Source organism: Salvia splendens, chromosome 7, assembly GCF_004379255.2.
Source record: "Salvia splendens isolate huo1 chromosome 7, SspV2, whole genome shotgun sequence".
Taxonomy (NCBI): domain Eukaryota; kingdom Viridiplantae; phylum Streptophyta; class Magnoliopsida; order Lamiales; family Lamiaceae; genus Salvia; species Salvia splendens.
In genome coordinates this window covers 3,442,242-3,455,432 of record NC_056038.1, presented here as the reverse complement: position 1 = coordinate 3,455,432, position 13,191 = coordinate 3,442,242, and the positions used below count along the sequence as shown (strand labels likewise).

At 38.2% G+C, this 13,191-nt stretch overlaps 2 protein-coding genes across 3 annotated transcripts; both read right to left on the bottom strand.

Moving 5' to 3' along the window:
- Positions 1 to 281: 281 nt before the first annotated feature.
- LOC121742425 (QWRF motif-containing protein 2-like) lies at positions 282 to 4,516 on the bottom strand. Its single transcript, XM_042135560.1, has 6 exons — positions 2,814 to 4,516; positions 1,620 to 1,739; positions 1,122 to 1,238; positions 948 to 1,037; positions 705 to 812; positions 282 to 624 (listed from the first exon to the last, which is right to left on the bottom strand). The coding sequence occupies exons 1-6, from the start codon at positions 4,215 to 4,217 to the stop codon at positions 565 to 567; spliced, it is 1,899 nt and encodes a 632-aa protein (XP_041991494.1). The 5' UTR covers positions 4,218 to 4,516; the 3' UTR covers positions 282 to 564.
- Positions 4,517 to 5,403: 887 nt separating this feature from the next.
- On the bottom strand, positions 5,404 to 10,625 carry LOC121740791 (QWRF motif-containing protein 2-like). 2 transcript variants are annotated; one of them, XM_042133422.1, is made up of 7 exons: positions 8,843 to 10,625; positions 7,142 to 7,261; positions 6,335 to 6,451; positions 6,165 to 6,254; positions 5,942 to 6,049; positions 5,779 to 5,846; positions 5,404 to 5,655 (listed from the first exon to the last, which is right to left on the bottom strand). In XM_042133422.1, exons 1-6 carry the CDS (start codon positions 10,220 to 10,222, stop codon positions 5,787 to 5,789), a joined length of 1,875 nt encoding a protein of 624 aa, XP_041989356.1. In that variant the 5' UTR covers positions 10,223 to 10,625; the 3' UTR covers positions 5,404 to 5,655; positions 5,779 to 5,786. The 2 variants fall into 2 exon arrangements, with proteins under 2 accessions (XP_041989356.1, XP_041989355.1); XM_042133421.1 differs by having other exon boundaries at positions 5,404 to 5,846.
- Positions 10,626 to 13,191: the final 2,566 nt, after the last annotated feature.

Genomic DNA, 13,191 nt, shown 5'->3' with positions numbered 1-13,191 from the left:
AGTGGAGAAAATATGCATCAAGATTCTTTCTTTTTCTACATACTTTTTTTCTGCAGCAGGGGCCCGGCCCAATATTAAGTGGATTGACACAAACACATTTATGTAGCGCATTAAAGTGTTCATTTATTTTTCATTTCTTTCTTGTGGTGTCATTTAATTTTTAAAAGAGCAATATAATGAATTTTAAAAATAAACCCTTTTACACAATTTTCCCATATACTAAGACAACCATAGCCTTGAACAACAAGCTCCTAAGTTCAGATTCTACAATGCCCTTCGTGTAAAATAGCACTCAGACAAAATCTAAAATTAACAAAAAAACAGTAAGAATGTTACATATATACATAGTTTCCTCTAGAGAATAAAGTAGGTAAACGAAACTAAAAAGATAGGCTAATTAGAGGATAAAAGACCCCGTTTCCTGTAATATCGGATACCTGGAGGGGAATTTTCTCCGTTTCTTATCACGTAATCACGGCTGCCTCCACGAGGTCTGAAGGTAGTGTATGGTGTTAGCATCTAGAGTTGAATATTGTCGAGTGCAATCAGTTCTACTTCTCTTTGTTAAGCTGATCGTACAAAGTTATGCTGTATTACATGTGTTCTCAAACTAGTGTCTCGTACCTGATTCATTCGTAGGAAGAGGAGTTGTAAATAGTCGTTGACAAGAAATTATCGGGTAGGGAAGAGAGGAGGGGGACTACCTGCATGGCTGCTAACGAGGAAATCAGATCTGTGCATTGTTCGAGTAAAGCTTGCTCTTTGGCAGCCACTTGTGCAAGTTCTGTTACTAGAGTGTTTACTTCCTCAACCTGAAAACAATTAACAACTAACTTTCAGCCATGGAAACATGTAATTTTTCATCGAAATTCACATGCTTATGAGGAATAAAATTGAGTATTTTTAGTCAATATTGTGAAGAGGGAAAAGAGCAGCAATGAGATTACCACTGGCAGAAGTAAACATATTGATGATGCCATTCCGTGCATAACATCAAACGCCGAACCTATTGCATCCTTCAAGCCTAGAACATTGGCCTGTCATGATCGAAAACATGGTTAACTTTATTCAAAATTATACAAAGAAATGTTTCTGAACTGAATACATTGCAAGACACATACAGTAGCTCCTCCAACGACTGGAAGGCGAAGTGTGCTAGCCTTTAAGGCTTCGATAGCTCCAAGCAGAGAATCTGAGTGGTCTCCTTCCATAGAAGCCCAATCCTCTAGCAAGGTCATCTACAAAGAAAATACGTTCAGGAGACATTAGAGACATCGAAACTAAGGCGTTTTACTTGTACAAGCAGGAGAATACATCATCCAAATGAGATTAAAAAAATGATAAGCTAATCAAAGTTTACAAGTACTATAGACTAAAAATTGCCTAGTTTCAAAGCCCAGCATTTACAACTAACTTCATCAACATTTGGAATTCAGAAGTTAGTTCAAAGTAAAACTTGGAATTGGTGACAGAATGATATCGAGGTCAAGATATATAATTGCAGAAGATATTTATAGTCAGGCTACTACTGAACTTATTAATTGAGAAATTTATTTCTTAGTGATCTAATCTAGTCAGCTATTATCAATTGAGAAATACTATGATGAAATAAAGCTTACTTGTCCTTTGAGAATAGAAGCTAATCTCAACTTTTGCCTCAGCAACTGCAGTTTATGACTTTTTATGGTGACAGTATCACGTAGGTCAGAGATTGCTATCCAGGCGTTCCACAGATTTTTCTGGTACAAATGAAGGAATAAAATCATGATGCCAAAGGTGTTCTGGATGTTAGTAGATTATCATACCATAAGAAGATAACAAAGGGTTGGGTAGCAACTCATGCATGAACATCAACACAAACTAAGGCTTAACAATTGGCAAAAAAAGCGAGTTTCTTTTGCTAATGTAACAATGGAGGGTGTGAATATTAGGCAAGAACTAGGTTTAAAAAGAGAGAAGGGAGAGAACTGAACTGTCCTAGAAGAATTCTTGAAAATGAAGATAGCAGAAACTGCATCAAAGATGATAAGCATCTTCATATCTATACACAAATCTGTTGAAGCCATTGTATATGGAGGATACGAGGAAAGAGAAAAAACGATGATCTAGCAAGTACAACTTCTGACTGAAATAAATACTACTATATAGATCAACCAATATTCTGAAACAGGGATTCTCATTCCATATATTGTTTTTCTATTTTCAGAAGGCCTCCCTAAAATGCACAGTGAATTACCATCTACCCATTCTCACAAAACTCAAAATGGATAATTGGAATAACTGAATGAATCGAAGTGTCGATGAATTCTATCTGAGTCTCTGACCATAATAAGATACATAAATTATGCAATATATGCTGTGCATCTAAACTAGCATTGCAATGCCATATTTGGTAAAAGGTATCAACAGAGATGGATAGCAATTGGTTGATTATTTATGACCATGATACCCAAGCTTGTAGCCTCTTACACTTGTACACTACACCTTCATCAGAAGAAAATATGCTAAATCCAAGATGACGACATGGCCATATTAACGGAAAACATGCTCTAGTTTTGACACAACTAACATGCATGTCAGCTTGACAAATCGCAAAATAGTCATGTACTTATACTCATCAACAGATTTGTGTTCATTTTCTTAATAATCAATTTCTCAAGGTAAACTATAAACATGAAATAAATCAAAATGACATACGAAAGAGGAGTAGCACCCATCACATATATCTTACAACAATTTCAAACATGATTCAAGGCAACAGCCAAAAACCATATTTGTATGCTCAAACATTAAGTAACACCAAAAATCCTCACCTCTGCACTGTGTTTCTGCGCCGACATAACCGCCTCAGTTGTTGCATTTACAAAGCGCCACTGCAGGTTCCGGTTGTACAAGAGTCTCAACAAGTGTGCATCAAAAATCCGGTTTTCCCCAACTTTGCCCCTCCGGACATCAACAGCAAAACTAAGGACTGAAGGTGACTCAATGAAATTGTTATTAATGGTGCTAACAGCATTTTTTATCCGAGACGGACTGTGGCCCCGAGATGGAGATGGAGATGACCTAACAGGCGTCATGAGCTTGCTCGGAGAGGCAGGTCTTATACCACCGCGAGCAGGGGATGACATCAAAAGACCATGACCATCACTAGAACTCCTTCTCAAATTTGGTGGCACCATCAGTTTACAGGTAGGACTCATTGACAGAGGTGAACCTGGATCCTGCAGCCTCCTCAGCCGGCTATTTGTTTCCTGCCAAAACCTAGCCGAACCTGCTATCCCGCGCTGCCCATTCCGGCCATTGACACCCCCACCGAATTCTTGAACTCCCGAAGTACTGTCTGAGGAAACACTATCTGAATCAGATGCAGTGAGATCACAAGGCAATGAGACTCCATTACTAACTGAATTCCCATCAGGAGCTGCCTTTATTAGGTCAGAATTCCCCAAATCAAGGCTCAACCTTCTATCAAGAGAAGCCCTCGTCCCATCATTAATCAATTGATGCAGAGTTCGAATTCCATTCACAGATCCCACCACCTTACTCCGATCACCATCGCCGCCGCCACGGCAATCCAAACTCTGTGACAACAAATTACCTCCCCGATTCCTTGCAGGCCAACGATTGTGATCAGAAAGCTTAGAATTCTCCACCTGATCTCCTCCCCCTCTCAACGGAGTGCCACCCCTTCTCCTCTCCGGCGTCACTTTCCTCACATTAGGCGACGGCACCGCCGCCTTAGTTTTACTAATGGGAAGCGAAAAGGCTTCTCCTTGAAACGACACCGACAAACTCCGGGTAGAAGTCACGCGAGCAGCTGACAATTCAGCAGCATTTCCACTCCTTGAATCGAGATCGGACATTAGGGGTCTGGCCGCTGCCGACCTCCGCCGGTCGACGGAAACAGACCTCTTGGGGGCATTCGGCGCCGGCGTCAAGCTTCGTGAAATTAAAGGGGAAGGGTACCTTCTCGCATTGGAAGAAGAAGGAGAGGAGGAAACTGAGGATGAATTTGATGCGGAAGTCGAAGTTGAAGGGGACATGTATCTAGATGAAACGACTCTTGATTTTGGTTTCCTTTGATTATTTGCAACTCCATTGGCGTAACCTTTCTCCGGCTCCAACAATGGCGGTCTTCTAGAATGTTCTTGCTGTGTTTTGGGGGTTTGCGGTTTGGCTGTTGAAACTGGTTCGAGAACAGCGGCCACCATCATCATAATCGAGACTGCATTAACGAGTGAATTCACCTATCACATTGTGACTTTTTTGCTGAAAAATCGAATTTTGCAGAACCATTTCTCCCCACCGTAGCTCAGCAGAACATTATGTAGAAACGACAATGGGAGGAGAGAGAGAGAGAGAGATTGAGAAGGGTCCTTTACTTTTTTAATAAGAGAATTAAATGGAGAAGAAAAGAAATTCAAGACTTACATAAACATTTAAGTATTTTTTTTGGAGCATAGTCAAAATTAAACTGAAACATCCTTTGATATTTATGATATGATTATAGCTTTCCAATATTTGGCTTCATATTCATATGTTCAATAGCAGTTTATTTCATTGGATTAGATGATTATCTATGGAACTGCAAGAAATTAAATTTTCAATTTCTTTTTATGGCTATGTTTAGTAGTACTAGTGTGTACTACTACTATCACTTTTATTTGATTAGATCATACATATCGAATTTCATTATTACGTACAATTTACTTGATATGACGTCTGCTTTTCAATTGACATTACATTTCATTTTAATGCATACAAGTCTCATCAATTCTCTTTACTTAATTAAAAATCAAAATCTGATAATAGTTTGAGCATTTTAGAAAATTACCTTCATGTGAAAATTGAAATGTATAGTACAGTACATTTTTTAAAACAACTTCCATACTTTTGAATACTTATGATTTAATTTTGTCAAGTTAAAAACTTGTGTTTGCCGAAATTTTAAAGATTGCATTTTTTTGTGAATATTGAAGTCATTATAAACCAAAAAAAAGTATGAAATTTATCATTACAATAATAAGCAATTACGAAAAGGTGTTCTAATTGCAAAAAAAGTAGAAAAATATGTGGTCTTTTGGCACACTTGAAACCAAATCGTAAACTGAAAAATGTGTTAAAATCGAGAGATTATGGAATTTTGGGAGTAAATTGGACTGAATTTTCAGTTTTTTGGATTCAATTCACACCTCTTTTAGAATATAAGATCTCCGTGAATTTTTCATTTTGGAGGTTTTTTGCTTTTTTATCTCCTATATTTTATTTTTTTTCTTATTTTTTTCCCCACACAAAACATATGAATTGACCAAACTACCCAACAAGATGTCCAAGATTCTCATTTCCTAGTTTTCCCCAAAGATATGAGAATCTGGAATCCAAGCAACTGAAGTTTAATAATGCTCAACAAACAGCTCATAGATTCAGATGCTGCAATTCCCTTCATGGCTTCATGTATAATACCACATTCAGATAGATCTAAGATTAACAAGAAACAGAGCAAGAATATTACATCTATACATACTTTCCTTCCCGAAAATGTGGTAGAGCGTCGAGACCAGAAAAAAATAACCGGGAATGAAAGGCGTGTGTACGGCAAATTAGAGGGTAAAAGACCCTTTTCTGTAAAATTGGATACCTGGAGGTCAGGATGCACTGCAAAAAAAAATGGCTGAGTTCGCTACATTTCTTATCACATAATCGCTGCTGCCTCCACAAGGTCTGAAGGTTCAGTATGGGTGTTAGCATATATTGTTGAGTGGCTGCAATCAGTCCTACCTCTCTTGTTAAGCTGATCGTACACAGTTATGTTGTATTACATGTGTTCTCAAACTAGTGGCTCGATCCTGCCAGATTCGTAGGAGCGGTCGTTCATTGTAGACAGTCGTAGAAGATACATTTGAGGGTAGGTAAGGAGGGATTGGGAAGCAGTAGAAAGTACCTGCATGGCTGCTAACAAGGAAATGAAATCGGTGCATTGTTCGAGTAGAGCTCGCTCTTTGGCACTCACTTGTGCCAGTTCGGTCACTAAAAGGTTCACTTCTTCCACCTGAAAACCAATCACTATTTCAGCCATGGATTCTTTACTCTTTTTCTCTGTTTCTTGCTTATGAGCAGCTAAATCGAGTCAATGGTGTAAAGAGGGAAAGGGTAGCTGAGATTACCACTGGCAGAAGCGAATATATTGATGATGCCATTCCGTGCATAACATCAACAGCCGAGCCTATAGCATCCTTCAAGCCTAGAACGTTAGCCTGCCACAGATGAAAACATGGTCAACTTTTTTTCAACTATGGAAAGAATTTGTTTCTGAATTGAAAATAGAGGCACGTACAGTAGCTCCTCCAACGACTGGAAGACGGAGAGTGCTAGCCTTTAAGGCTTCGATAGCTCCAAGCAGAGAAACTGAGTGGTCATTTTCCAATGAAGCCCAATCTTCTAACAAGGTCATCTACAATGATAAGATATCAATGGACATTAGAGACACCAAAACTAGGATGTTTGCCTTGCACATATGTTCATGCACAAACAGAGTAATATCTAATTACACCAACTTATACAACTAAGAATTATGATAAACCAAAAAATATCGGTGTGGCTTTTTCTCAAAAGCAAATAGAAGAAATTATTGCATAGATTCAATCCCAATTTTACAAACTAACTTCATCACTATTGGGAAATTCCAAAGCAAACTTCAGCATTGGTAACAGAATGATATTGGGGTGTATTTATGCAAATGCAGATGAGATTCTAACGCACAGGAGCCACAGAAAATGGAATTTCAGGTAAATATCGTATCAAGCAGAGGGAGACGAAGAAAATTGTTGCATGACATATTCATGACAGATAGGTAGGTGTAAAGTTTAGACAAAGTTTGTAGACTTCTTGCTGTAAAATAGTTCAGCTTCACCAGTGTTATGCCTCATCTCTAAGAGTCCCAAACAGATACCGTTTCTTGGATTTGTGTGAACCCAAAGAAGGGAGTTCATAAGTCAGCACACAGAAACCATGTGATAAATGCTATAGCATGTTCCAACAATTTTAGGCTTAAAGATAGAAATTAAATAAATAAGCCAATATGAAAATTAGCACTAATGTCTGCTATTATCAATTAAGAAATGAGAGGGAAAAAAAAGCTTACTTGTCCTTTAAGAATAGAAGCTAGTCTCAACTTTTGCCTCAGCAACTGCAATCTATGGCTTTTTTTGGTGACAGTATCACGCAGATCGGAGATTGCTATCCAGGCATTCCACAGATTTTTCTGGTACAAATAGAGGAATAAGATCACAAAATTTCACAAGACAAGATTTTATAGTGATCTTACTGGTACGCCCATAAGATTCTGGATGGTACGGGAATAGATACCATAAGAAGATAGCAACGCATTGGGCTAGGCGCACACAGACAAATCATGCATGAAGATCAATAGAAACCAAGGCCTTACATTAGGCCAAAAAAAAGCAAGCTGTTTCCATACGAATAACTATGGAGGACCAGATTGAGAAACTGAAGAATACAATTGAAAAGAAATGGACTGATCATCCATGTTTGCAACAGAAAATTCTATGCATGGAAGGAAGAGACCAAGACACTGATAAGTTAAGATGGTTTTTCTTGGATAAAATCAAATTTGGATTCATGTAGTGGAGGAAGGCTTCCCGTTACCTAACTGGAAAGATACACAGCTACGAAAGAGGGATGGAGTGGAGCAGAATTGACTGAATGATAGTGTGGCGAAAAAGCTATTTTTTTATACTTTAGAAGTTGGCTTCTGAGAGCAATATATTACTTTACTTAATAGCAAAAGAACTGAAACCTTCGATCAAAACACTACAAATGCGTGAGATGAACAAGCAATACTTTTTAAAATAGCGGAAACTGCACCAATGGTGATAACCGTCTTGGTATGTAATGCACAAAATCTATGGCAGCATTGCTTAAAGGAAGAGGTATATAAAAGTAAAGGTAGAAGTATACGAAAGATATGAGGAAAAGAGAAAACAATAGTCTAGCACATAGAACATCTGAAGAAAGTAAATAACTATAGCCACCATACAAGTAATGAATCATGATCAGACTCACAACAAGTGTATTTATATGTCCCTTTGAATCTGATATCAAAAATAAAGAAGATTACATAATTTTAAGAGAAATGGACAGAACTTGCCATGCTTAAGAGCAAATGAGCAATGATAACTAGAGATGTTCTTTATAACTCAGCCTTATCAAGTCAGATGTAAGAAATTTCATAGATTCGACTCACAAGCACATTATATTTTGGGTGAATTATAGTTTGTTCCCCAGCTCAAAACCCCACCTTTGAAAAAAGTTTGATTCATATCCTGCATTACAGAATCCAGCGACAGAAGGATAAGATGGGGAACTCCACAAACTATGATTAACCCTTAATTTTTATATAAAAACTGAGTTGAAAATTTAATGCAAAAGCATTAGATTTTGCATTAAATGCTAGTACATAAAAACCTGAAGAATTCCTTCCGACATTCCAAAACTATGACTCCCTTTCCATAGAGCTTCTATTTTTTAGAAAGCATCCTAATAAGTATCAGAAAACCTAATTAGGACATTGTCTCGGGAAGATAGATGAGAAAACGTAAACCATGTCCTCATGTTTCGACAAGTCAACCTAACATGTCAAATTCACATATTCCAATACTCATATCGTAAGGGGATTCATGTTCATGTTCTTGGTAATATTCTCAAGGTGAATATAAAATAAAACTCAGAATGAAACAGAAAAGAGGCGCAGCATCCACCATAACACCGAGATATCAAATTCGTATACTCAAACAATAAGTAACTACAAAACATGCTCACTCACCTCTGCACTCTGTTTCTGCACCAACATAACTGCCTCAGTTCTTGCATTCACAAAGCGCCACTGCAGGTTCCGGTTGTACAACAGTCTCACTAAGTGCGCATCAAAAATCCGGCTCTCCCCAACTTTAGCCCTCCGAACATCAACAGCAAAACTAAGGACTGAAGGTGTCTCGTTGAAATTGTTATTAATGGTGCTAACAGCATTTCTTATCCGAGATGGACTATGGCCCCGTGATGGAGATGATCCAACAGGCGTCATAAGCTTGCTAGGCGAGGCAGGTCTAATACCACCACGAGCAGGGGGCGACATCAACAGACCATGGCCATCGCTCGAACTCCTTTTCAAATTTGGTGGCATCATCACTTTAGAGGTAGGACTCATTGATAGAGGTGAGCCTGGATCCTGAAGCCTTCTCAAGCGGCTATTCGTTTCTTGCCAAAATCTAGCCGAAACAGCAATCCTGCGAGGCCCATTTCGGCCATTCACAGCCACACCAAATTCTTGAACTCCAGAAGTACTATCTGAAGACACACTGTCTGAATCAGATGCAGTGAGATCACAAGGCAATGAGAGTTCATTGTTAACTGAATTCCCATCAGGAGCTGCCTTAATTAGGTCAGAATCCCCCAAATCGAGACTCAACCTTCCATCAAGTGAAGGCCTCCTCTCATCATTCATCAACTGCTGCAGAGTTCGGATTCCATTTGCAGATCCCACAACCTTACTCCGATCACCTCCGTTGCCACGACAATCCAAACTCCGGGACAACGGATTAACCACCCGATTCCTGGCAGGCCAACGGTTGTGATCAGATGGCTTAGAATTCTCCACCTGATCTCCTCCCCCTCTCAACGATCTCCTCTCCGGCGTCCCTTTCCTCACATTAGGCGACGGCGGCGGCGCCTTGGTCTTACTAATAGGCAGAGAAAAGGCTTCTCCCTGAAACGAAACCGACAAACTCCGGGTAGAAGTCACGAGAAGCTTCGCGGCAGCTGACACTTCAGCAGCATTTCCATTCTTCGATTCGAGATCGGATACTACAGTTCTGGCCGCCGCCGGCCGTCGGCGGTCGACGGAAACAGACCTCTTAGGGCTCGCAGAAGGCCCGTTCGAAACCGGCTTCGAATTTCTCGAAATTAAAGGGGAAGGGCACCTCCGAGAAGAGGAAGAAGACGAGGAAACCGAGGACGAATTTGATGTAGAAGTCGAAGAAGAAGGGGACATGTACCTAGAAGAAACAATTCTCGATTTCGGCTTTCTCTGATTATTTGTAACTCCATTACTGTTATCTTTCTCCGACGGCAGCAATGGGGGCCTTCTAGAATGTTCTTCCTGTGTTTTGGGGCTTTGTCGGTCTCCGTGAACGGCGGCCACCATCATCACAATCAAGACCGCATGCACACAATTCACCTATCACATTGTGAATTTCGCTGAAAAATCCAAGCTTTCATAAGCCATTTTTTATATCAAGCAAGATCACAAAGGCCAAATGCACCTCAAGAAAACATAATGGGATGCCACATTTTAAGCAAGATCACTACGTAGGAAGTTAAAATTGCTCAATCGAAACCAAACTGAGCTAGATATATAAATCTGAGAAACAAAAAGCTCTGATTCTCCAGCAAAAGGAAGTTATAGAGAGAGAGAGAGAGAGTGTGTGTGTATGTGTTTTCCGATTGGAGGTGAGAGAGTGAGTAAGTTGGTGTGGGAGGTGTGATTTGGGGCACTGAGTTTTTTTCGGTACATTCACGGGGGTGGGTTTGGGGTTTAGTGAAGCTTTGGAGAGACGTTACGCAACTAACCTTAATCAAGATTTAGTTATTTATTGCACAATGAGGGATATAATAATGATGTTTAGTAGATTTGTGTTTATGTGTTGATGAAGAAGTTTTTTGCTTAATTGGGGAATTATGGTAGGAATTAACTGATCGCATAAATTGATGGAGCTTTCCTAACTCTCCCATAATAATTAATACACCGGCCCCATACCATATGGATTATGGACTTCTAACCCAATCAAATGAATATTCCTATTTATTGTTTTTGCAATATATATTCTCATTTTGATTTTGTAAATGTTTAAAGAAATTTGAAAAAATTATGTTAATGGAATATCATCTTTTTTTTATAATGAAAATGATTGTGGTAATAATAATTTAGTAGAATGAGCGGTTCATTTATTTAGAATAGAAAAATAAATAGGATTACGGATTTACGGGTTAATGAGCGAAGTAGCAAAATGATTATATCACGGATTAATAAAATAGATTTTGGAGTTTATTCTAAAATGGCAATATATATAACGGTATAATGATATATAGTGACAACTCACAAGATTCATATTTAATGTGGAGTGTATTTTACTGTGTTAGAAGTCTTTGTCATCCCCTTTGTCTACATTCCCTTTTCCACTTAAAGCTATTATATTTAAAAGCATATAGTTTTGATTTGATTGTTTGATTTATTAAAGCATTGTCTTTTTAGTGTATTCCCTCCGTCACATAATAATTGTCATTCTTTTCCATCTCAGTCCGTCCCACAATAATTGTCACACTTTATTTTTACCATGAATGGTAAGTAGGATCACATGTTCCACTAATTCACTTCACTCACATTTTATTATAAAACCAATATAAAAAATGGATCACATGTTCCACTAACTTTTCCAACCAACTTTTATTTACATTTCTTAAAACTCGCCCCCACAATAAGAGTGACAATTATTGTGGGATGGATGGAGTATTTACTACCCTCTTCGTCTCATACTCCACAAGAAAGCAACATACTTAAATGATATGGAATTTTAGGTAAAATTATTTAGTACTCCTATATTAAAATGAACAAGCAAAATAATTGAAATTTTTTAATGAAGATAGAGATGACCTCTTAGATCAGTAGTTGATACAAACTAAAAATGAAAATTGGATATCTCGACGGAAGGATACTATACAGGGAGGCTTATAGTTCAAATAAGTTTTTCTAATTCTACAAATTAGTTTCGCACTTATTTAGAAACTAATTGTATTAAATCCAGAATTTGATGATCATAATCTACCTATCGAAAATATTTTCACATGTGAAAGTGCCAAAAAGAGATCATCATATATTATGCCCAAAACCCCAGCTACCGCAGGGAAAAATGAAACAAAATAAACAATTACTACTACATGAAAACTTAACATGTGGTAAAATAGTGTAAAAATGAAGTACTGTAGTTTATATTTTTGTAGCATAAGTATGTGTATTATTTTGTGGCAAAGGATGATATTGATAACACACAAGATATTGTCTCTCTACTATGTGAGCAGAAACATACTGTTAGCTAGGCTTGCACAAGGGTCGGAACCCGCCGGTTCCGGGCCCGAACCGGCGGGTCAAGGGTCGGAAAATCCGCGAACCTGAACCGGCCCGCCTAGCTCCCGGCGGTTCCGGTTCAGGTTCAAAAAACCGGCGGGTTACGCGCCGGTTCAAAACCGCCGGTTTTCGGCTCGAACCGCCGGTTCCGGGCCCGAACCGGCGGGTTGACGATTTTTTTTTTTTTTTTTTGCATTTTTCAACTTTTCAATTTTAATCAAATTACATTACACTTTTCAAGTTTGCTTTTGTATGCAATGTGAGTAAATAAAATTGAAAAAAATACGTCTAAAGTTGCAATTTTATTGAAATTGCATGTTTACAAATTACACGTTACAAGTTACAACAATTACAAATTGAAAACATATGGCGGTCTTGAATTCTTAAACAAAATTTAAATACAAATGAGACTACTAGTGAAGAACTAATTACAAATGACAAGAAACGACGTTGAAGTTCTTAAACGTATAAGTGTATTATATATATACTCTTAACCGGCGAAGAAGATCTTTCTACATAACTAAATTAAGGACACCTTTAGCAATTCAACTTTAAATGTTGAGTTTCGTCTAACAATCAACAATTATAGTAGAATTGTCAAAAGTTTCCCTCATTTAGCCGTATAGAGAAATATACTTCATCGACTAGAGTATATACAAATACAATTATGTAATTGTATTTGCATATTTTTAAAGTAGGAATTAATGGGAAAAAAAAAGAAATAAAAGAAAAAGGACTTGAGCTCAACTTAAATTTTTAATTTAAGTTGAGGTGCCTACGTATCCCAATTGCTCATTTGCATTAGGGAATCAAAGTCCACGTAGTTCTCTTACCTTACTTACCTATTTGGTTTAGCCGGCGGCGGTTGACGGTTGGCCTAATCTTCATCCCCGGTGAATTCATCTTGTGATCCCTCTTGACGATCATTCCAATCATTTTCTTGTTCTCGGACGTCAGCTTTGGCCCAATCATCAAGTAACATCACGGCTTCCATA

Bases quoted from the DNA above. Each gene is read 5' to 3' on its own strand.
- LOC121740791 (XM_042133421.1), bottom strand. From the start codon at position 10,222: ATGATGGTGGCCGCCGTTCACGGAGACCGACAAAGCCCCAAAACACAG. The intron at 6,255-6,334 runs GTACGTGCCTCT...CATCTGTGGCAG, and splicing joins CAGTCGTTGGAGGAGCTACT to GCTAACGTTCTAGGCTTGAA. The intron at 6,050-6,164 runs GTAATCTCAGCT...ATTGGTTTTCAG, and splicing joins TATATTCGCTTCTGCCAGTG to GTGGAAGAAGTGAACCTTTT.
- LOC121742425 (XM_042135560.1), bottom strand. From the start codon at position 4,217: ATGATGATGGTGGCCGCTGTTCTCGAACCAGTTTCAACAGCCAAACCG. The intron at 813-947 runs GTAATCTCATTG...AATTGTTTTCAG, and splicing joins TATGTTTACTTCTGCCAGTG to GTTGAGGAAGTAAACACTCT. The intron at 625-704 runs GTAGTCCCCCTC...CGAATGAATCAG, and splicing joins CCTCGTTAGCAGCCATGCAG to GTACGAGACACTAGTTTGAG.